We start from the raw sequence: 22812 nt of genomic DNA, 5'->3' as shown, positions 1-22812 counted from the left end.
GGTCCGGCCTTGTGACCTGCCTCCGGGTAACGTAATTTGAGTATTTCCGCTCACATTCTCAATCATACTTCCTTTCAGAAACGTCGGTGGACGGAGCAGTGAAGAGAGTAGGTTGTGTTTTTTTAATTAACAGCACTTTTCTAACCTGATAGAAGTACGCCACACGTCACTATTTACCTACACTATGACATTATACACATTTAAAATGTATGATGAAACGGCATTTTTTACCGAAATAAGCAGTTGTGTAGAAGTGACTTTGTCAGCGCGGATCGGAGCTAGGACGGGCTAACTTACCGGCTAGCTGTCGTTAGCGTCTAGCATCAGATTTGTTCAGGCAGGTGCATTGCGCATACATAAAAAATGTCATAGGCTATTCGATATGCAGTTTAAGTCAGTGGCGTAATGTTAAATTATACAGTACTGTCCTATAAAAACAGTTTTTTCTCTGATTATTTTTTCCGGGGCGCTATGACCTTGTGTTTGCAGCTAACGTTAACATTAGCTTAGCATTGCGGTGTACCGCTAGACTTTTGGTTTAGACGTGTAGTCTCATCAACTATTAATCGACAAACATGTAAATAGCTAATATTAATGTAAATCACAGTTTTTGATTACATTAAGCATACCAATGTTTAAAGACTGTCAAATGTTGGGGTACTATCTTAAATACTCACGACACAGGAATAGTCCCTTAGGTAGCAACTTCGCATAAATTAAATGTTTATTCATATATTGTTATATATGATCTCCCGAAGAAACAGGTTATTTTTCATGGTATCGTTAGAATTTGTCCGCTGTAACATCAAAATCATTGTAGGGAAGATGAGTGAATATGTGGATGTGTTTAAATGTGTTGAAAAGTATTTAATGTCTCAACTATGACTTTTTCCAGAATGCTGGCCACCAGAGCCTTTCGCCTTGTTGGCAAACGTGCCATCTCCACATCTGTCTGTGTACGCGGAGGGCATGGTAATTATCACCTGATATGACATGGGGTATTTTCTATTTCTGGGTAGCGGTATGATAGCAGATGCAGTTTGTGTCCTATGTAATCACTGTTTCTACTTATGAGTCTTGTACATTGACTACTACTTTTGTGTCACAGAGGTAAGCATGACATTTTCTTGAAATTAAATCACTGGTGACCTTTCAAAAGCTCAGGTGATTAATTAATCTCTCAACTCTAAATCTACTATGTAAAACATTAACTAATATGATATAGAGGAGAGTAAAGCCCATCAGTAAATTAACTTTCAGCAGGTCTTTGAATTCTGTTTACATGTTCTCTCTACTCAAATATCTAATATGTAGAAATATATTAAGTGACATACTAAATGTTGGGTGTATATGAATTACTAGTTCATGCTAACAGTGCACAGCCAAACACCACACATGCTCATTTCATGGGGTAGCACATCCACAACCAAATCCAGACAAATGGTTTTTTTTGGTGGTCTTAATTAAACTTCATTAGCTATTGAAACTTAAATTCATAATTAATCTTCAATGTAGTTTGAGGTTAGTAATTGCAATATTAAGATGAGGCAAAAGACTGAGGAATGCTACAAGTGATATTTAGCAAAATTCAGATGATGACATTTAGATGCTTTCTGTAGTCATTGCATTGCTTTCTCTCTCAGTATTTAATAGAAAAGAAACGTTTTAGTGTTAGAATACATATGACATTTCATATGGGGCGGGTATTTCTAAAGAACATCGACCCGGATTAAGGCATTCATTCTTTGTTGTCCCCTGCAGGTGTTGCTAAGGTAGAGGTCTACACTCTCCCTGCCTACTTTGACAGGCCGGATAACCCCCTTCCAGATATCCGCTATGTGCAGAGCCTTAGTGCAGAGCAGAAGTCCCTGAAGGAGAAGGAGAAGGGCTCCTGGGCAGCACTCTCTAATGAGGAGAAGATTGCATGTAGGACTGCAACACTACACTCTGCTTTTCTGAGATGCTCTAATGCTCATCACTTTTTGCTCAAGCTGATTTTATTCCCAGCAAATACTCTATAAATATGTGCAGTAATGTCTTACTAGTTTCAGTAATTTTTCCAGTTTTACAACTTTAATCACCAAGCTTTGTGTGTTTCCAATGGTCAGTGTACCGCATCAGCTTCAACCAGAGCTTTGCTGAAATGAACAAGGGATCATCTCAGTGGAAGTCTGTGGTTGGAGGCGTGCTGTTCTTCTTCAGCTTCACTGGGCTGATTGTGCTCTGGCAGAGAAAGTATGGTAAGTATGGGGAAAAATAGCCGTTGTATGCATTCAAATATGTGCAGGATGTACAGCTGCACCTGTTTTCCATATAAAGGCTCAGAGTAACAGAAGAAGGCAGTTATCAGTGTTGGATTTTTTGCTTGCAGTCTTACTCAGGCTCATGGCATGACCTGTGCTATTGTCTATTTGCAGTCTATGGACCAGTCCCACACACCTTTGACCCTGAGTACAAAGAGAAGGAGCTGCAGAGGATCCTGGACATGAGAATGAACCCAGTAGAGGGCTTCTCATCCAAATGGGACTACGAAAACAAGCAATGGAAAAAGTAAAGGACCCAGAGGACCATCACACATACTTGAAAATAAAGGCAGACCAACTCAACAATACAAGAATACTTATATTTCTGTATTTATCACTTGTCCACATTTACCTCAGCTTGTGCATTTGGAAGACCTCTTCCTCTTAAGGTCATTGTGTATAATAGAAATAAAAATAAAAATGGTTAAACTGACAAAAAAAATTCAGTTGTTAACTTTGTGACTTCTACATGAATACTGCTTTTACATCAAATGACTGTTTCCTATCAGAAATTCAGGAGAGAATGACTAGACCTAAAATTATATAATGAGGCAGTTAGGTTTTTTTGGTTATGTACAGGTTGTAACTAAAATAGCATTTTTTTTTTGTTTTTTTTTATACATTCCACTCAAGGTTTTCTCTCCAAAACGAGCAGATGCTAAGTATGTTTGTGTGTTTTTGAACACCAACTTCATCACCAGGAGTACTTGTCTTATGAGCTAGTTAACAGCTGAAGTTTTAGTCACATCAGCAAATGATCAGTATCCTTTTAAAAAATTCAAATCCAAATATATTGTTATTTATTTTATATATTATATATTGAGCGGAAATACTCAAACACACTCATTTGTGTTTGTCATTGTGACTTTGGTCATAGAAAATATTAAAATAAAAAATAGACTTTAAACACCTACCAAGAAATTGTTAACAGTAGGCTTTTAAAATATTTTTTCTGCCCTGACAATTTTCTGAACAAATCTGCCCATGTGATCATCTGAAGGGGATTACAGAACTAGGTCTAAGGTCGTGGTAGTACTTAAAATCAAAGGTTCACATTTGTAGGTTTATGGAAGCATAATATTTTGTCATTGACACTAGGGGTACACTTTGTGGTACTGACGGCCCAAATTATTCTTGTAATTGTTGCATAGCAACATTGCATGGACTCGAAACAAGTATGTGGGGGCTCGGGTGGGTAGTTAGGATAAACCCAGGATTACAGGAGGGATCGACTTTTTGCTCATTTTATGGATTAATTTAATATGTATAATGGTTCTCAGTTTCCATATGGGGTATTAGCAATGTAACTATGTCATAAAGGATTTGGAGGTTCATGATGCATATGTCTAAATCCTACATTGTTAATTGTTGGACATTGCACTGAAGCTGTGTGAGCATGAAGGTGAAGGCTGGGACAAAGTACAGCTGAGCCGACGGCGGCATGCTGTGATGATGTCACTTACCGGATGAAGCCGCAGCTGCAGTTGTTTCACGTCAAAACAATCCGGAAGACGACACAGCATGACGGAACTGTTGTTGGTGCCGAATTAATAACATTATTGTTTTAGGTACGGTAGTGGAACTTCATAATGTTGTCGAATAACAGGCAAACATAGCGACTGAAGTGAAGGTTTTTCCCACTGTTTGGTGAGTTGGAAGTCGGTCATTCCAGCGTCGCGTTTTGGATTCAAAGTCCATGCAAACATAACCTAGCAGCTCCACATATTAAAGTGCTGCAGCTCATCGGAGGCTGGTTCAGGGTCATCATGGGCAATGGAATGAATAAGGTAGGCTTTGCTTAAGTGTTTTTGTTCTGGTGTTATGTTGTTGTCAGTGGCTGTTTTGTGGTAAAACTCCACAAAGTCTACCCCGGTAGACGCCTGATTCAACTACGTTAATCAATCACGTCACATGTTTTGCTCTGTCTCGCATTGATACTGTGCGATAGGCAGTGTAAATGAATCCGATGCATGCTGGATACTAAGCTCAGAAGTTTTTAGAGCCGCACACAGCTTGCGTTTTCATTGTTTCAATAATGTGTCAACAGCTAAAACCAAGATTTAGGCTGCCTCAAGGTTGAGATCCGGCGACATTTAAAAGCAGCTGGTTTCAACCTGTATCAGAGGCACAACTGGGAGGCTTGGTTTTTACTGAAGTGCCCAGGAGGAAGGCACTGAATCAATCCAGCTGAGTTGCCGACCTAGTCCTCTAACCTTCTAATGAGGCTCCGAGGTCACATCAATAGATTATTACATTGTCAGACTTCATTTAAATTTTGCTCTACATTTGTATTATGATACTGTGGCATTTACTTTCCAAACGATGGCTAAAGGTTAACTGCTTACATGCCAAATAAAACAAATACCCAGTGTAGTTAGTCAATACAATGTGAAACTCAAACAGCAAAATTTGTGTTGGAAACCACAGTCTGTTAAGTAAGACCAGTGAATTTTAATTTCATATTAAAAAAGCTTTTCATAAGCATTTGTATTTCCATTCTTAATTGCAAAAGAAAATGTGCAGGCTGTGTTGGTTTTACATTTTATTAGTGTGAATCCAGTGCTTAATAGTCATTAGGCAACTACTGCCTCATGGTACTAGTACCACAGTTGTACAGCATCGCTCAGTAACTGCTTGTCGCTCATCACTTTGTGCTGATAATCATGCATCGTTGCATCAGGCCTTGTATGGCTACAGGGAATGCTTGCTTTGCTGGTACTTGGTTCTTAAGTCTTAAGCCTTAAATCCAATCTGGCTCAACCCACGACATTTGTTCCTTTCAAGTAAATTTTTTGAAGCTGGAGTGTAATGAATATCTAACCTGAATGCAACATGTCTGTGACTGCTGCTTCACAGGTTGTCGACGGGCTCTACCTTGGGAATATAAGAGGTAAGACAATCATGATGTAAATTGATTTGATGTTTCTAAGTTTGACGTAAACAGCAGAGCTGGGTCAGGCCAGGTTTTCCGCAAAAAAGGCAGAACGTCCCAATGATAGTTCAATGATAGGGGTTGACACAGTAGAATATTGCAGCCCTTTACAATCAGTATTCTTAAACATACATTTTGGTCTTATTTACTGTGAAAGATTTTCAATTTAAATATTGTCTTATACAGTATATTTATAGCATATGGTCTTAGCTATCAAACATCAGATTTTGAAACTGAAAGTTGCTCCTCTGTCAAGCATAGATTGCAAAAAGATGTAAAAGCCTCATTTACAAAAAATAATTAAGAAGCAAGGGAGTGTTACTTCACATGGAATAAGAATTAAAAGTGTTTAGTATATCATTCCCTGGCCTGTAACAACTCCTTCCCAGCTAATGTGGCGTTCGCAGATTTCTAACTTTAGCAGCATGATTATGTCTCTACATGATGGCACAAACATAGTGGCTAAAATTAGTTCAAGTGACGGGAGCAAGTGACCACAGGCTTAACGGTGCCAAATGATGTTGCAGGACAGTAAACAGCTCACAGACCTGCTTCTGTAACAGCTTACTATAGAGTAACTGGTCTGATTTGTTGTTGTGTTTGGTTGGTGTGATATATTCCTCTCTCTCCTTGTCCCAGATGCAGAAAACAGAGAAAGTCTGTCTAAGAATGGCATCACCCACATCCTGTCTGTGTACAACAATGCTAAGCCTGTGTTTGAGGTTAGTGGACATTCCAGGTTGGCTGGTGTTTTTGCGATGTGTTCATGAAAGGTTGTTATGAATCAAACCAGTACTTTCTGAGAAAATTTTGGTATGATTGTGCATGTCTCTTTAATAATGTGATGTGTCCTGTCAGCCAGCTGGGGGTGGTGATGAGTTATGGTTGGAGCAAGAGACTTGTGTGTCTGAGATGGACTGTTCAAGTGCGCACTGATGAGCTTTTTAGGGACATGTACTAATAATATCAGAAACCATGTGAAGATTCTTAAGCCACTGAAATCTGGTGTAATTACCAGAGATAGGGACAATAAATGTTTAATTTAGTTGTGTATAGTAGTGATTTGTTACAGAGGGCCTTGCTGTCCAGTATGCACTAGCAAGATCTACAACATATTCTCCATGGCTTATCCAGGTGATGGGAAATTTAAGTGTGTTTGTCTTGAACAGTGAAAAATAATTTTTAACTCCATAATTATTTAAATAATGCTAAACAACAGAAAGCATTCACAGTAAACTGCTCATTTAGATAAGAAATTTCTCTGTTTGCCAGACTCATCTGTAAAAATGACTTGGGCCATAATTTTTGCCACTAATATACATATAATTGAGGATTTAGAGGTTAGATTCAGATATAACATGCATGTTCTATTTTCTTGAATTTTGTTTCAGTGCTTATATAGTTTTTCATATATGTTTTTCAGGACATGACGTACCTTTGTATTCATGCAGCTGATGCTTCCAGCCAGAATCTGTGAGTAAACACACACACGCACACACACACACACACACACACACACACACACACACACACACACACCACACACAGGCTTTTAGACTAACTAGTACTGCTTATACCTCACATTTAAAATGTCCTTCTCCATGTGAATTTCTGAAACCATGATGAGTCATGCAGTATGGTTTCAACACTGTCACTCACCAGATGTGTTCCCAGAGTATGACAACCACGCAAACCTTTACAAAGATTATATAAAGATTTGTCAAGTTTTGACAAAAAACTGACTGAATAATTTTTTTTCATAATTGCACGTTTCTGTTGGTAATTTTCAGACATTAACTACTTGCTGAATTTATACTTTGTCTAAATTTAAGTAGTATATCAGAGGGTGAAGTGACCAGTAGCTCTTAGATTATTTAAGTTTATATATTATATATATGTTCCTGACTTATAGATATATGAAGTGAAGAATTAATCCTATAATGATCCTAAATTTTGAGTGGTAATAACAGTTTTTACTTTTTGTGTTTATATGTACAGTATATATCTGTGTGTGTGTGTGTGTGTGAGAGACAGCGAGAGAGAGAGAGGGAGGGAGAGACGCGGAGAGGGAGAAGGAAAGAGAAGGCGAAAGAGAGAGATGTGTGTTCAGTATGTCGTTGCTCATTAGGAGGCAGACTCAGTGTTGAAAGAGTTATGAGCTGTCCCTCCACCCTTGCAGCGATTGCCAACATAACACATTAGTCATAGCATCTGTGTTGATTTCTATGTAGGATCTTTGGCCTCATGCAACACTAGCTGTAGTCATTCTGGATTAATCTCTTGACATGGGTTAAGGCCACAAAACAGAAAAATCAATCACAGGTTGCAGATTGAGCATTAGTGCAAAAGAGCACTGTCATGTCTTGCGACCCCTGCAGACGACCCACTTTTAAAACAGTACTGGAGCTGGTGAGGGTTTATGTCATTGTTGCTGCACCAGTGCCTTCTACTGGTTGGTCGGAGCTCCTGCACAGACGGAGGTGGGCTCTCGGAGGGAGCTGCATAGACCTCCGATACATTATGTTCCTTATTGGCAGGTAAAAAACTGCTGTTGACACCATGTTTATTGGAAGCACATTGCTCTCTATACCATTGAGAGCTCAACAGCGAAATCTGCGGAGACAAAGACTGTACAATAAGGGAATTTGCCATGCTAAAATGGGGAGAAAGACAAAGGAAAAGTGGGGGAAATTTTTAATGCAGGATGATCAATTAACCTTCTGACAACATAGTAGACAAATGTGTGACACATTGCTTGCTTGAATGCAGGCTGATCCTTCGTGTCTGTAAGGCCAATCCACCATGACCAGGAGACTCAGACTGTAAACTGATCCAGAGTAGAGTAGATATGAATATTCTGGCAAAATGTTGGGGTTATTGGCCTGGATGGGGAGACTAACTCTGAGGGTGACTTTGAGCCCTGCAGTCATTGAAGTTGTTGTTGCTGTAGACCTGTGAAACAAGAAAGTAGAGCCGGGTTAAAATTAATGAGATTTGAGGTTTAATGTTCAGTTGGTTATTGCTGATTGGTTTGGGTTGGAGGTGTCTGACCTCCACTGTCGCAATCAAGCGTCCTTCCCTCAGGCAGCAGAGGAAGGAAACCTTCATGTGACATCTGGCTGTTGGCCTCGACCACCCAGTGCTTTAATAAACCCCTTCTGTCACAATCACTGGTCTGACTGACGGGAGTGGTGAGGCCAACTGCCGCCCCACCATGCTCGCCACCAGCTAGGGGCCCCTCTAGCCAGGTCTGATTGCTCCTCCCATTTGTAAGGTCCAAGAGCAGAGACCATCTCTCTCACAAAGGCTCTGCATTTTTTGGGGCAACTGTAGTGGTTTGAAACTGTCTGAACACCCTTAAAATTTCATGAAGCCCTTATAACTGCACTTTGGGATGGATGTCAGGAAGTCGGGGTCATTTGTGTGCCCTAAATCGCAGTTACGGTCTCAATTGGCTTTATCACTTACCATATAACAAAAAGTAACCTGAAAATGACAACTAAAATGACAGCCAACCTTAAACCCTTATGAAAACAAGGAAAAACTCTCACAAAATTTATTAGATAAAACAAAAGTTTCCAGTCAGGGCCTCAGAAACATCCATCTCTATGATTGTCAGGTGTGCAGTGGATGACGAGCAGCCTAACAAAGGTTAAATGTCAGTAACAAGTAGCTGGGATATCAAGGCCGACTTGGTCACCATTGTCATTGATATTGTCAAGGTTATTGTAGAACTGACACCTGATGTGATGTCAGCTTAAAATATTTCATTGGAATTGCCTTAGCCGTTGATTTTAATAGCTGCTAACATACACATGTTCATGTTTGTGGAAGGCCTGGTGTTCCCCTTTTTTGTGAACATTCTCATGAAAAGTATGCTATGTTTTTAATGTACAGTGTGCACTGACCCATGAAGGTGTAAACTGATTTGCATCAAACATTTTCAAAATGTGATGTGGATTTGTGCAAGGAGTGCATACGTCCACCATAGTGTATTTTGTGGTATATTTTTTGTTTTCAAAAATGATTTCTTATGCATACTGATGCAATTATATCAAATACAATTTCACCATATCATAGAATTACATAAGCACTCTGGATATACTATAGGTCAACAGCTTATTTAGTTTCACTCTTGATTCAGCTGGTTAAAAACCTCAAATCTTTGTCACAAGGTAATTTTCTGCATATTAAACAAGACGGCCGGAAACCTCTTTGCTAGGAAGACAGAACAAAGTGCTGAGGAGACATCTTTTAAAGAGGAGTTTGGATCTCAGGAAGGAGGAAAAAAGAAAAGTGGCAGTCAATCTATTTTAGCCCCAGTCTGTTATTCTGTCTGCTATTGAGTAACCAGCATCTGCTCCTCAGGAGACAGTGCTATCAGCCAAGCAGTTCTTGACTATGCAAAACACCATCAGTGTTTCCTGACAGTGAACAAGTAGGATATTTGAGGAGCAGTTGCACTACATTGTGCTGCTTTATGTTCATTTTTATTTCAAAGAAGACTCACATTCTGAGGATTTCTGTGACCTTTTATATTACACAGCTTTTGTTGTTTATTTGTATTTTTTGGTTGGGGTACAATAGAGTTCGTGTTTTTAGGATTTCTTAGTTGGCCTGTATCTTTGAGATGCCTATCTGACAGCCTCTGTGTGAGTCATAACTTTTACGTATGGAGGGTGTAATGTAAACATTCATGGTCCACCATTAGCCAGGACCATTGCTGTGTTTTTGATGTAAAGTCCAAATGATTCACATGGTCATTTTTAGACAGAATAAATTAATGCTGAAAACCAATGTAATTTTGCAGATAGACAAAAACGAGGACATTTACTTCCCTTGTCTGTTGCTACTGTCTGTGCTCTGGTCTACCACAAGCTTTGCTTGAGCTGACCGACCTTTTTCTCACATGATTAGTTGGAGTAGCTGAAAGAAAGATCACTAATCTGCAACACGTTGGTTCCTTAGAACAAATAAAAATCTATCAAAAATAACTGCCACATTATGGGAGTATATTTGAGGCTTACCTGCAGTTTCTACAGTCAAAATCAGAACAGTATCATGTTGACACAGTTTCAGCAACAAATTTGTAACACACAGTTAGGGGCTCGAGTTTCAGTTCAAGGTGTCCTTTCTCATATCCTATAATGTGTACTGTATTTTTAGCTGTAAAACCTTTATACCACTCTACCTGAGAAAAAGCAGGCTGGTTTCCTGATTTGATGAGTGAGAGAGGAATAATGTTATTCTTGATTCAAAACATTTGTTTCTATATCTCATACTGCATACCACAGAATAATGTGTGCTACATCAGTTTTGTCAGAATTTGAAAGTAGTTAATAATATAATAAGTTGTTGTGTTTTTGTCTGTGTGTTTCTTTCTTTCCAGACTACAGCATTTTAAAGAGTGCATCAGCTTCATCCATGAATGTCGCTTGAATGGTGGCTCTTGTCTTGTTCACTGGTAGGTTTTTATCTAAGCAGCAACCACCTCCTTATTGGCATATTTACTGTGGATGTAGGCTTTCATGAAAGCATGCCAACAAGGATAGAACCAAAAACAAGCCTGACAAGAACAAGTCAGCATTTCCATATAACATTTATCCTATACCGTGAATGAAGATGCAATTTGAGAAGCATTCAGTACCTGTTCTGTTATTTACCTATTCCCAGCAAGAAATAACGTGTGTGAAACACCCAGCAGGTTAATGATAATGACCAAACCGGCCAAATGTCCTTTGTGTTGATGTAGCCTTGCAGGTGTGTCCCGCAGCACTACCATGGTGGTGGCCTACCTGATGACTGTCACACACCACAGCTGGGAAGATTGTCTGTCCGCTGTCAAGGCTGTTCGCTCTTTTGTTGGCCCAAACTATGGCTTCCAGCAGCAGCTGCAGGAGTATCAGACGACACAAGTCTCAGAGGTAGACACACAAAGGAACACAAAGATATGATGAATACATACACACAATACCTACGGAAAACATTCAGGCCACTTTTTTTCCTCAATGACATGTCCTATCAGTAGCTTTACGTTATGTTAACACACTAATGCGTTTGCGTGTTATGTGCTGTTGCTGGTGATTCAAAGGCGCTTAGACATGCACAGGAACTCACAGGATATGATGAATATAGCCATCACACTGCACAGGCAGGCCGTGGTTAACCTCACAACCGTTCATTGTGGCTCACTTGTTGTCATGGAACGTGATATACCTGGCAGTTGCGGTGGACTGTCTCAAATGTGATTGTTTCTGTGTAATGTTTTTATTATTGTTTGTATAACAACAAACAGTAAGCCATCAACTCTATGACTACTGGAATTTCTGAGATTCTTAACTGCAGCCACACACTAAACAGCAACGGCAGAGGGCATCAAACCTCACATCACATCAGGAGACCTCTGTGCAAATAAAAAAAAAAGTTTTGAATCAGATATGCAATCAGTAAAATTTCTGAATCCTACTTTGTTTGTGTATGGTTCGTATTATTCATTATTCATTGTATATGAAAAAAATCTAATAATTCATATGAATTCTTATATTTAAATTAGAACTCAGTAAGTGGTCCTAGTCCTCTTCTATTATAACTTAGAGGGCATTGTCCTGTGAAATGCAAATTTTGACTTCTCACTTCTGTAATATGAGGGTTTTATTTGTCACGTTAACCCTCAGTTTTGTGGGAATAAGGTGGTTATTTGACAGGTGAGGAGCTTTTTACAGTACATAATCCATGATCCTGCTCTCTTGGAGACAAAGACCTGCCCTATAATGCTCATAGTTTTGATTTGTCTGCATTCACTTTGAAGAATATTACCACTTATAGGAAAATATTAAGTGGTTTAAACTTCCTGGTTTTATTTCCAATCTGGTTTGGAGCATTTTTTTTCCATACAGAGAATATGTCAAGTGGTGTAACTGAGCATATGACAGGTGCACACATCCTTGCATTAAAATGCTGGTTCAAGCCTTAAAGACATTGACAAAGACAATGGTTAACCCTAACCATTGAGTAGAGAAGGGGAACTGCAGGGGGGTTGCTGGGATTGCATCAGCTTGGTACTGCTCATCACGTGTTAAGCATTACTGTCAGCACCTTGCAACATAACATGGCTGAAAAAAAAAAAGCTCATTGTTTGTAGATCTTGCACTGATTTCGAGGATTTTAAGGGAAATAGGTTTTTTGTATTTGTGCTTTTCCCACATCAGCCTCAAATAGAAAGTGAGGAATCCTCAAGACGATGGTGTCGTTTTGTTACTAATGCAGCTGTAACAACACTGTTTACTACAACAAGATCACAGTGACAAGGCGCGTGAAATATATTGTAGTGCACATCCAATCTTTTGAAAGAATCAAAAAGTTTTGTGCCTTGCCCAATGTCAGTGTCATTGTATGAACCTTAGCCTGTCGGCTGGAACTCAAGCTTTTGTTTCAACTTTAAAGTTATGACTTCAACTCTAACAGGACAAATTCCCTATTGTAATTCCATCACATTTACATTTTGGTACATTTGACATCAGTTTTTATGTTTTCATTTCATTTCATTTTCAGTTTAAATGTGGCATGCTCGAAAGGACTTTATGGCTTCTGACAAGATTCATTTTCTTTTTCAAGATGACACAGTTGTAGTTAGCAGACTCTTGAGCAACGTCTGATATTAGTCTAATTACTGATGTGTTATCTTTATGCTGTGCATTTGTAATGTTAATTCACTATGCCTGTTGTCTTGATCCTATGAGTCAGTGCTCTACTGTTTTGTCTTTTAGGTTGCCAGTGAGAATACTAATTTTAGGAAGATGAATGTATTACTTTCAGGGTGACTTTCACTTTGTTGTATTTCGTAAAGAATAAGATATTGCATAAAGTAGTTAATAATTCCTGAACATCATTTGAAAAATTGCAGTTCCTCGTAATTTGGACCAGCTGCTGTCTCTGAAACAACATTGAAAATGCAGTTCTTGTGACAATAAATGTCATAATATTTAACTACTTTTACACACAATTCATACTGTATACTTGTTTCTTCAAAAGCCATTACTAACACCTGCTGAAAGCTTTGCAGCTGTAAATGATCTTAACACTTCTGTGTTATAAGCAAAAGTTTTTCCAAGTGGAAAACTGGAAAAACTGGAAAATTAATTTATGTGACAAGCTCAAAATGAAAATGAAAATGCCGTGCAGATTTAAAACACTGCACCCAAAATACTTTCACACATGCCCACATGGTGTCAACTTGTCAGTTGATTTCAAACCTTACAGATTTGCAGTATTAGGTTCATTATATTGAGGCATTTGGCCAAGTGCTCATGTGGCACCTTTGGTTGGCGATTTTACAGTGACTGAGAACCTTGAACCTTGCTCTTCTTATTTATAGAATTTTGTTACATTTTTGAACCAACTTAGTTTAACCAGGCAGTCCAATCATAACACTTGACGACTTGTGACATACTACGTTGTCATCAGCAGACTTGTTGACCATCTGATTGGGCAACTTGAATGTATCCTGTCGGATTGTACTTGCTATAAGAGACAACAGATCAACAGGACTGAAATATGAACTATTATGTGCCATAAATTTCCAAGATGATGAAAATACGCACACAAGTTGAGTATTTTTAAAGAGGAGATTTTCCTTAAACCAAAATGGGAGTGTAAGAGGAATGAGGGTCCCAGGTGACTGTGAGCAGGAATGTATGCAGGTATTTCCTGAGAAGTGTTTCATCAAAAGCTCTCTGTCCTGCCCTTTCGTCCAGTGCAGGCCATTCATTCTATTTATAATGTCTTACCAGGAAGAAACTGAATACGTGGATTATTATTTAATGACATACAGTTAACAGTTTTTTTTGTCTGTCCTCTTGTCCCCAGTACCGAGCATGGTTAAAGTCCAGTTTCCGTCCCAGTCCATTCAATGACCAGGAGCAGGTGGGGGCCCTGCTGAGCCAGTACACAGAACAACAGGCGAGCCAGAGGAGAGGAGCAGACCAGCGCTGGATAAATCAGGGTGTAGGTGCTCTGCCGTCTAACTCTGATGATCCTGAAGGTAGCACCTGAAACAACGGCCTCTGGCCAATGCTAAAGTCCTGCCCAATTCTGTCTGGAAATGGCAGTAGCTGATATTCTGTACTCAATTCCAAATCAACCTTTAAGTTATATCCAACTTTAAGGCCTTTGTATAACACTGAAAGCATAAGATGAAACAAATGCCCCCTTATAAGCCAAGCCTTTTTTTTTTTTTTTTTTTTTTTACATTACTTTTTTTTGCATCATAGTCATTTTCAAGCAGTGGAGGTTGATTTAGAATTGGGCTACTGACTCTATTCACTACCAGTACCTCCCATGCTCCCTTAAAGTGTACAGCCACAACAGGGGTATCGGTGCTCACAGACGCCTTACTCTAAACACCTCAGCACCTTAGCCATGATGAATACACCATACTTCCATGTGGTCACTTTACACTGTCAATGTCCAGCTTGTTAGCCTTAAAGATGTGACGGATAAATGCTGTCTTAAAGGAACATTTTGTATCTAATTATGAGGATGACCCCTCTTTACCCTGACAACGAAATTCACAAATCTACAACTACTTTGACTGCAATTATTCTGACCTGTAATTCTGACGTGTACCAGTTTGCAGTCCTGTCCACGCTCTGAATAGTAAACTCTTTGATCAACACTGCAGCTTTGGAAGTAAGCATGCTTGTCAGGCTATCAGCATAAACTTAATGCATATAGAAATAACGTACCTCCCACTGAAACAAGCGCTACTGCTTGTCAAATGTGTAGACACGATTAACATTGCATGCACCAGTAAGATACACAATAACAAAACAATGATGCTGGCCACTTACAGATGTTACAATAAATATATTACTGTTGCACATCACTGCCCACGTAGTAAACAACATTTGTTTACACCCAGTTGAATGTTGTTCTTTCAGTGTAGTTGGTACTTTTTGTTTTATTTGGGTCCTTTCATACTGTGTGTACACTATATGTACCCGTGTCTGCAACAGAATCCGTCACCAACAATCCACAGTGGAACATAGTGACTTGATATCAGTTAACATTGGCAGATAGCCGGGGAGGAAAAGCTCTTTGTCCCAGCTAACAAAACTGCTGCTGATGTATCTCTTATCAGGCAGAGCAGCAGTTAACCCTAACCTGGCAACTGATATCAGATAAGCCAGGGCTGCCATTTGTTAACAAACTGTGCACTGATTCATATCATGGCCATTTAGAGACATGCATCTAAGAGAAATATATGGAGTAAGTTTCAAAATTGGCAAAAGGTTCCTTTAAGTAATACATAACAGGGAGGCTACATAAAGTATTGCTGAGTAAAACTATAACTACATATGAAGGACCTCTGCACGTCTTCCTGATTTTACTGAAGCTCTGGTTTATCTTTTTATCTTTTTTGTGACAAAACTGATTTTGAGGGAATATGTGTTATAAATTCATGGGTAACGTTAATTTTTTTAATTGTGTATTTATGGAGTTTTTTTTTTTTTTTGGTTTTATAATAAAATGCAGTGATTGACAAAAAATATAGAAATGCTAATAAACCTGCACTATCAACACCATGGTGTGTGTCTGTGTGTAAATAAAAGAAATCCTGGGTAGAGAAAATTAGCATATACATAACTAGTATTGAAGAGCACAGCTATCCTGTAAATCAGCTGCTTGTGTCATGGTAACCGCACTGAGTAAACCCCAGAATAGTTTTTCTATTCTTTTTCAGGTTTCTGGGTTTTACTCAGCAGATCACCTGGTGATGCTGCTCTATACCACAAGCCTCTGGCTGTGCAGCTTCATGCAAATAGACAGTTACTACTAGACGATAATAACGAACAATGTGAGTGAGTGTGAGTTTAATGTGTATAAGAATTTGTTCTTCTCTGATGTTTTTGTCCTTTGTCATCAAACATCTAAATGTATATCTCACATATCAAACATTTTACATATAATAAAACAAAATTACCAAAATAACATGATCACAGTCATTTTAATGTTAACTTAAAATGACTGTCACAGTTTGAGTGCTAAGGAGACACATCAAGACAAGGTGCCTAATGAACAGAAATGCTTTTTAAACAAGTACCAGGCCTGACTATCAATTTACCCTCATTAAACTCACCAGGAAATACACTACTACCTGTTTCCTTGGAACTGATTTCTGTCGGGAGGCCAGTGGGGTTGCATTAACTCCACTCTCGGTGTACCGCAAGTGTTTGGCTTCTAAATTGCAATTTACAAATTACCTTAAATTGAAATTATAATAATATTCCCAGTACCTGAAGTATATGTGCTTATTCTGAGCTTTCATAGCTGGAAAAACCTTGTGTACAGACTTTCCTATGTGTGTACCTTCCATGTATATAGGCATGCTCAGGCAGGCTAAATCCTGGAAGGGCACCCAGAGAGGTGGTGTTTACTCTGTAATCAAACAGAAAGCATAAAGTCAGGCTTCCTGTAAATTTAGCAAAAGTTAATAATGAAAGGGAATGAAGTTGGAATATTAACAGGCTTTAATCTGTTCAGTGTAATTGGTGTAATTATCATACTATCAGTTTTGTATAATAATGCTAACAATGGGCTTCTTGAACTGAACTGAATGTCACTGGTGGATTTGTATTTTTGTTTGTCAGATGTGGATGCACAGAACTGGTGAACTTGTTCAATGAATCTTGTTTCGGGTCTTTCTTTTTTTCAAACAAATGATGAAGACAGAAATACTTTTTTATTTTATTATAATTTTATTTGGCACTGGATGTTATCAAGGGAACTGACTAATTATTTTCATTGTCTGTTAATCTGCAGATTATTTTCTTGATTAATGGGCTTAATCCTTTGGTGAAAATTGTCTGTTGCATGTTTCTAAACCCCAAGATGATGTCTTCAAATCGCTTGTTTTGTTGGATAAACGGACTAAAACTCCCAAATGATAAATTTACTATCACATAAGACTAAGGAATAACAGAAAATCCTCACAACAGACAAGTGGTATCTGGTGAATGTTTGATATCTGACCATTAATTTTCTGCCGATTGAGTAATCAGTGAATTGATTATTAATTTCAGCATTATATCAGGCCCAACAGAATATTACAGAAATGTTATGACATTATGGTAGATAGACAGTAAGGGTAAATGAGGAGGACTCTGTCAAAACAACAGCTTTTTTTTATTTATTTTTTTTTTATTGCTAACAGCATAACGTTTGGCCCATGGGCTTCTGGTAGAAAACAATGAAGATGGTGGATAGAAAAATAACATTTATCTGTATTTAGTCCACTGTAAATCCCGCTTTGATCTTAATATCAAATAGCCTATTATTCACCATATTGAGTTATACTTACTATCCCCCGACCATGGTATCTTCCTATTTGATAGTAATATTTGTCTATTTGATAAAAGACAAGTATGTCCCAGAGGACTTGGTTAACTGGAATCAACCTTCATCATCATAACACAGACGAGATGCTACTTTACCTGCACAGTATAAGGTTTGTCATGAGGCTGAGTGGGTGTGGAGGGGACGCTTTACTCTAGTGTGGAGCTGAGAAATCCCCCAAAGCAAACTAACTTGTGACTCTTCGGGACGTCTCCGCGGCGTGGGCAGCCACTGTAAAACTATTGCTATTATCGCGTCAGGCCATTTCTTGTAAATGCAGAGAGTTAGGAGAACCACACTTCCGCAATGGGCCGGCCGATTGAAGCTCGACGCACTCATTGGTCAAAATGACGCAGCTATTTCATTCATAGCAGGGAGTGCATTAAAATTGATGGGTATGTGCCAGTGACAGCTCACTTGAAAAAATCTAAGAGTAAGAAATCTGTAAGCCTCTCAGGATAACACACACAGGGCCAAGAGCTCAGATCTTTATCAAACTGTAAGTGCTTTTACTTTTGATTTATATTCTAATAGGTGAACGTTGTGGAATACAATTTAAAGAAATACCTTCACTTAAGATTAATCGTTATATTGAAAGTTGAACATATCTTTAAAGTAAGTAGTAAAATTTATATAGTGAATTATATCCTCCTCATTTAGGTACGAGTAAACAAATCCAAAAACATCGAGATGTCAAACTCGGGAGGTCGGAGACTGAAGCAGTGGCTGATGGAGCAGATCCAGAGTGGTCAGTACTCCGGGCTGCTGTGGGAGGATGAGAGCCGCACAATGTTCCGCATTCCATGGAAACACGCAGGGAAACAGGATTACAACCAAGAAGTAGATGCATCCATTTTTAAGGTTTGACAGCACTTTTGAGTAGTCCCGGGGAAAGATGACTAAAGATTAGTGTATATAGAGTTTTGGTTTTACGTAGCGCTGCAAAGTAGAACCAAAAACTTGATAATACATCGTGGTGGATATGACTGAAATGCGCTTCTTCAAGTCTGGCTCTCTTGGGGCCAAATGGAAATGATCATCTAGGCTTTGAAATGTCTTTGTTTTGATTCATTCCTAGCATAAGAAACTTTTAATTAAACTAAATTGAATGCATTTATATAGTTTTTAAACAATAATAAAGCTATAGCCCAGTAAAGCTTCAGTGTTATTCTCACACTAAAATTGTAGCTTAAATAAGAAATTGCCACTCTTTCTTTCTTTCTTTCTTTCTTCTGAAAAAGAAGACTAGCCTTATGTTTCTTTTTAAAGTGTCCAGTTTTACAATATTTTCCAGTACCACAGTTAATATTTAGTTGTCCTTCTACAGGCCTGGGCTGTGTTTAAAGGCAAGTTTAAGGAGGGGGACAAGGCTGAGCCTGCCACATGGAAGACTAGGCTCCGTTGTGCCCTCAATAAAAGTCCTGACTTTGAGGAGGTGACAGAAAGGTCGCAGCTGGACATCTCTGAGCCCTACAAAGTTTACCGCATTGTACCAGAGGAGGAGCAGAAGCGTGAGTTTATGTTATTGTGACCTTTATGTCTCTATTTTAGTCTTCTTTGACATTTGAACCACTGATGTCTTGAAAGCCAGTAATGATGACCTTTAACAGAAATTTTGCATAATGCTATTTTGTAAATTATCATTAGACACTGCATGTCCCAGAATAAAATGTATCAAAAAAATATGTGAATCATGAAAGACAGTGCAGCTGGTAAAACCACTGTTTGTACCATGAAAAGAATCACAATTTGCTATTCTTTCACCCACAGATGGAAAAAGCTCAGTGATGGCCATGGCAGCAACCACTAGCTCTGGTGATATCACTGACTGCAGCCCTGCAGAAATAGAAGAGCTCATTAAAGAGGTGAGACTGCCTCTCACTGTAAAGCAATAACTTTCTCTCACCTCTCTCTCACTGCCTGCTGTCACATCTGTTTCTACACACCCTTTGCTTTTATTGTCACTCAGCTTTTGTGTTATTTTTTCTTTCTGACCACACTCTGCTGTCTCCTCCAACACTTGCTGCACAGCACATACACACACTCCCACTTGATCTTCATGTTTATGAAGTGCACAAAGGCGCTTTGTTGACAAAAACCCATTGTGTTGCTGTACTTTGCAGGAAGAAGGCTGTAGCATCCAGGCCAGTCCAGAATACTGGTCCCAAGGCAGCATCAATGGTAAGACAACTTTTTCTACCCACTTATTAAATTTCGCTTTTCACAGCTCTGTCAGTTGTTGGTCTATGGTTGTCCGGGCATCTCTGCCTTTTGTCTCATCTCTCAAGAAAGACTGTTAGTTCCGTCTTCGTGAGATGAGCTTTAATGTCTTTGAGAACAACCACAGTGGAAAGCACAGTGACAGCTGTGGGTGCTAAATAGAGGTTATTTGCTTGTCTGTTGAATTCTGCAATGGAAGTATTGACTAACATCCTGTTGAACTTTGCTGACTAAGTTGATTATTTCTTTGGGAGATTGTGCTGGTGAAATGGTATTTCTGATGATGCAGCAAAATAATGACATGACATTGTGGTCGTGTCCAGTGTGTCAAAAAGACCCTTCCCTCACCTGTTCCTCCTCCTCCTGTTATTCACAGCTTTCCCACTGCATCAAGACCCCTTGCCATCAGGCACTATCAGCTCAGGTATTTATTTATGTCATAATAACATTAGATCTATAGTTAAGCATTGCTACTTATAACGGAACAAATGTAGTATAACATGCAGGGTATATACTTTGTATCATTATTTGTGTAACCTTTGCACTTATTCTTTTACATGTTCTCCTCTCCAGCTTTCTCCCAAATGATGATCAGTTTCTACTATGGAGGAAAGCTAATGCAGAACACACTGGTTTCTCATCCTGAAGGCTGCAGGATTTCCCCACAACAGCACCTGGGTCGTGGCTCCCTCTACAGTTCAGACAGCATGCAGAGTGTTCATTTTCCCCCTGCTGAGCTCATCGAGTACGACCGCCAGCGCCATGTTACACGCAAGCTCCTGGGCCACCTGGAGAGAGGTGTGCTGGTCCGTGCTAACCAGGAGGGCATCTTCATCAAAAGGCTGTGTCAGAGCCGTGTCTTCTGGAGCGGGCTGGGAGAAGTGGGCTCACAATACAGCCCCATGCCTTGTAAACTTGAGAGGGATGCTGTAGTTAAGATCTTTGACACAGGAAGGTTTCTTCAAGGTAAGCCAATATTTGAAAGCTCAGAAGAGTCAAAATCAATGCAAAACTCGTTGTTTGAACAGCTGTTCACTTTTTTTTTTTTGTTCCAGCCATGCAGCTATACCAGGAGGGTCAGTTTCCTGCTCCTGATCCGACAATAACTCTGTGTTTTGGAGAGGAGCTCCATGATCTCAACAATGCTAAGAGCAAACTGGTCATTGTGCAGGTAAGACCAGTCAAGTCATAACATGTGTCTCACTCAAACATTTGACTGATTGAGAAGCATAAATATCAGTTGTTTTTTTTTCCACTTAAAATTTGCAGTCTTGACACCAAGACACGAAAAAGACAAATCAATCTAAATAAAAACGCCTCTCTCCTTTTGGCAGATCTCTATGGTGAATTGCCAGCACCTGCTGGAGGCAGTGAACATGCGCCGCTCCCAGCCTTACTGCAACAACCCAAACCTGGATATGTCTGATGCCAGTGACCAGATGGCCCGCATCTACCAGGACCTGTGCAGCTACACTGGACCCCAGAGGTCAGCCTGCTACAGGGACAACATGCCTATCACAGCCTGAACAGCATGTACTAGACAAAATGTACAACATATTAGGGACATTCCCGATTTTCCTGACATACACTGACAAGGTGAATTCACGTAAAAGCCATTATCACCATCGGTTTGGACTGTTTAAATTCATAACAGTCTAAGTGGAGACATAAAGATAAGGAAGAGCAAATCTCTTATAGTAAGGCTGCAGCTCGATATTAGCATGTCCCTAATATTTGTATATAAGTATGTTTATATATTCTGGTGCCTATTGTAACAAATCTTCTATGTCTTTAAATACTTTAATGAAAAGTCTCTCTAGTCTCTCTACAGTATGATAATTTAGGCAACTTAGTTCTCACAACTGCAGTTTATCACAGTGTGCGTCATCTTCTATGCTGTTGTTTTTGCACTTGAGTCAGTTCCTAATGTGATGACCTTATGACCAGAACAAATGGAAATTTTTCTCAGATATTGTTATATTTTTACAGTAAATAATAAATCTTTACATGAGTTTATAAAAACTGCATGGAATTTAAGATGCAATGTGGCATTATATTACAGATAGGTTTTACTATCAGTTTTACTTGACCTTTATGTCATAAATTTTTATAAACTTTCTAATAAAATTATGTTTGTACTGAAGTATACACGTCTTTGTCATGATATAATCATATTTTTATATGGATTGATTTTGACTGTTGAATTATTATTAAATTGCTCTAAAAAACGTCTAAAGCATACTATAGCCTTCTTGGATTTTTGACAATCTAGTCATTTCAATCACTATAGTCATCTTGTTTGGAACTATTCTCTACATTTATACTACTTTATGGTGAATTATCATCCTCATACAAGTACCTGTTACTTAACTTTCCCTAAATACAAACCACTGGTGCATGTTAGACAGGAAATCTACAACATTTAAAAACAAGTAATTGTGCACCGTGTAGGCTATACAGCATATTTTCTGTCTGCTTTCCTCAGGGCTTGAGTGACTTTATATCACGCTTGATGGATGAAACATTCAAATCTACAATGCTGTTTTAATGCCTGCACCGTGACACCAGATAGAAAGTTCTAAATGACTTATGCATAATTTCATCAACATGTCCAAAATAATTTAGTCCAGTTCATTAAGAATCTTGATAGATATTTAGCACCTTGATTAGAATTTGAAATATAAATATTGTGGTTTGAACAACGCTTGGCTGCACAAAATACAAATTTCAGGGGGAGTGAAGAGGTTAAAGCAAATTTCACAGAAAAAATATATGATATGAACTTAAAGTTTCACATTGTCTTGGACAATGTGAAATTACTATAGAATTGACTGAAAATATGAGTTGGAAAAAAAAAGACTTGATCAGGAAAGTCAGGCAAGGCACTCAGTGGTTTTGTCAACTCAGTGGTAACAACAAAGCACTTTGTTGCTTACAGGGAACTCCTCCACTACTGAGACTGTC

General features: G+C 38.8%; 3 protein-coding genes and 1 long non-coding RNA gene across 4 annotated transcripts; 3 read left to right on the top strand and 1 right to left on the bottom strand.

Annotated features, from left to right (window-relative positions):
* Positions 1 to 28: 28 nt before the first annotated feature.
* Positions 29 to 2745, top strand: LOC130166568 (cytochrome c oxidase subunit 4 isoform 1, mitochondrial). Its single transcript, XM_056372258.1, has 5 exons — positions 29 to 107; positions 896 to 972; positions 1762 to 1926; positions 2109 to 2240; positions 2418 to 2745. Exons 2-5 carry the CDS (start codon positions 897 to 899, stop codon positions 2552 to 2554), a joined length of 510 nt encoding a protein of 169 aa, XP_056228233.1. The 5' UTR covers positions 29 to 107; position 896; the 3' UTR covers positions 2555 to 2745.
* Positions 2746 to 3777: 1032 nt separating this feature from the next.
* Positions 3778 to 15818, top strand: dusp22a (dual specificity phosphatase 22a). Its single transcript, XM_056372223.1, has 7 exons — positions 3778 to 4090; positions 5160 to 5193; positions 5875 to 5957; positions 6659 to 6708; positions 10625 to 10699; positions 10988 to 11159; positions 14101 to 15818. Exons 1-7 carry the CDS (start codon positions 4070 to 4072, stop codon positions 14284 to 14286), a joined length of 621 nt encoding a protein of 206 aa, XP_056228198.1. The 5' UTR covers positions 3778 to 4069; the 3' UTR covers positions 14287 to 15818.
* LOC130166579 (uncharacterized) lies at positions 7805 to 17866 on the bottom strand. The gene is made up of 3 exons (XR_008827165.1): positions 17727 to 17866; positions 11031 to 11126; positions 7805 to 8187 (listed from the first exon to the last, which is right to left on the bottom strand). It is a non-coding gene; the product is annotated as an uncharacterized LOC130166579 (long non-coding RNA).
* A 155-nt stretch (positions 17867 to 18021) lies between these two features.
* irf8 (interferon regulatory factor 8) lies at positions 18022 to 22089 on the top strand. The gene is made up of 9 exons (XM_056372211.1): positions 18022 to 18127; positions 18289 to 18489; positions 18956 to 19139; positions 19399 to 19493; positions 19752 to 19809; positions 20225 to 20272; positions 20422 to 20814; positions 20904 to 21019; positions 21183 to 22089. The coding sequence occupies exons 2-9, from the start codon at positions 18319 to 18321 to the stop codon at positions 21372 to 21374; spliced, it is 1257 nt and encodes a 418-aa protein (XP_056228186.1). The 5' UTR covers positions 18022 to 18127; positions 18289 to 18318; the 3' UTR covers positions 21375 to 22089.
* Positions 22090 to 22812: the final 723 nt, after the last annotated feature.

This window comes from Seriola aureovittata, chromosome 1 (assembly GCF_021018895.1).
Source record: "Seriola aureovittata isolate HTS-2021-v1 ecotype China chromosome 1, ASM2101889v1, whole genome shotgun sequence".
NCBI classification, from domain to species: Eukaryota; Metazoa; Chordata; class Actinopteri; order Carangiformes; family Carangidae; genus Seriola; species Seriola aureovittata.
Note: the sequence above shows the minus strand (reverse complement) of the source record. Positions and strands in the feature narration are given on the sequence as shown.

What these genes read in the sequence shown, in the direction of transcription:
- dusp22a (XM_056372223.1), top strand. Translation starts at nt 4,070, where the DNA reads ATGGGCAATGGAATGAATAAG. An exon ending in ATGCTAAGCCTGTGTTTGAG is followed by an intron (nt 5,958 to 6,658) that starts GTTAGTGGACAT and finishes TATGTTTTTCAG; the next exon opens with GACATGACGTACCTTTGTAT. An exon ending in GGCTCTTGTCTTGTTCACTG is followed by an intron (nt 10,700 to 10,987) that starts GTAGGTTTTTAT and finishes GTGTTGATGTAG; the next exon opens with CCTTGCAGGTGTGTCCCGCA.
- LOC130166568 (XM_056372258.1), top strand. Translation starts at nt 897, where the DNA reads ATGCTGGCCACCAGAGCCTTTCGCCTTGTTGGCAAACGTGCCATCTCC. An exon ending in TAATGAGGAGAAGATTGCAT is followed by an intron (nt 1,927 to 2,108) that starts GTAGGACTGCAA and finishes TCCAATGGTCAG; the next exon opens with TGTACCGCATCAGCTTCAAC. An exon ending in GCTCTGGCAGAGAAAGTATG is followed by an intron (nt 2,241 to 2,417) that starts GTAAGTATGGGG and finishes GTCTATTTGCAG; the next exon opens with TCTATGGACCAGTCCCACAC.
- irf8 (XM_056372211.1), top strand. Translation starts at nt 18,319, where the DNA reads ATGTCAAACTCGGGAGGTCGGAGACTGAAGCAGTGGCTGATGGAGCAG. An exon ending in TAGATGCATCCATTTTTAAG is followed by an intron (nt 18,490 to 18,955) that starts GTTTGACAGCAC and finishes GTCCTTCTACAG; the next exon opens with GCCTGGGCTGTGTTTAAAGG. An exon ending in ATCAGGCACTATCAGCTCAG is followed by an intron (nt 20,273 to 20,421) that starts GTATTTATTTAT and finishes TCTCCTCTCCAG; the next exon opens with CTTTCTCCCAAATGATGATC.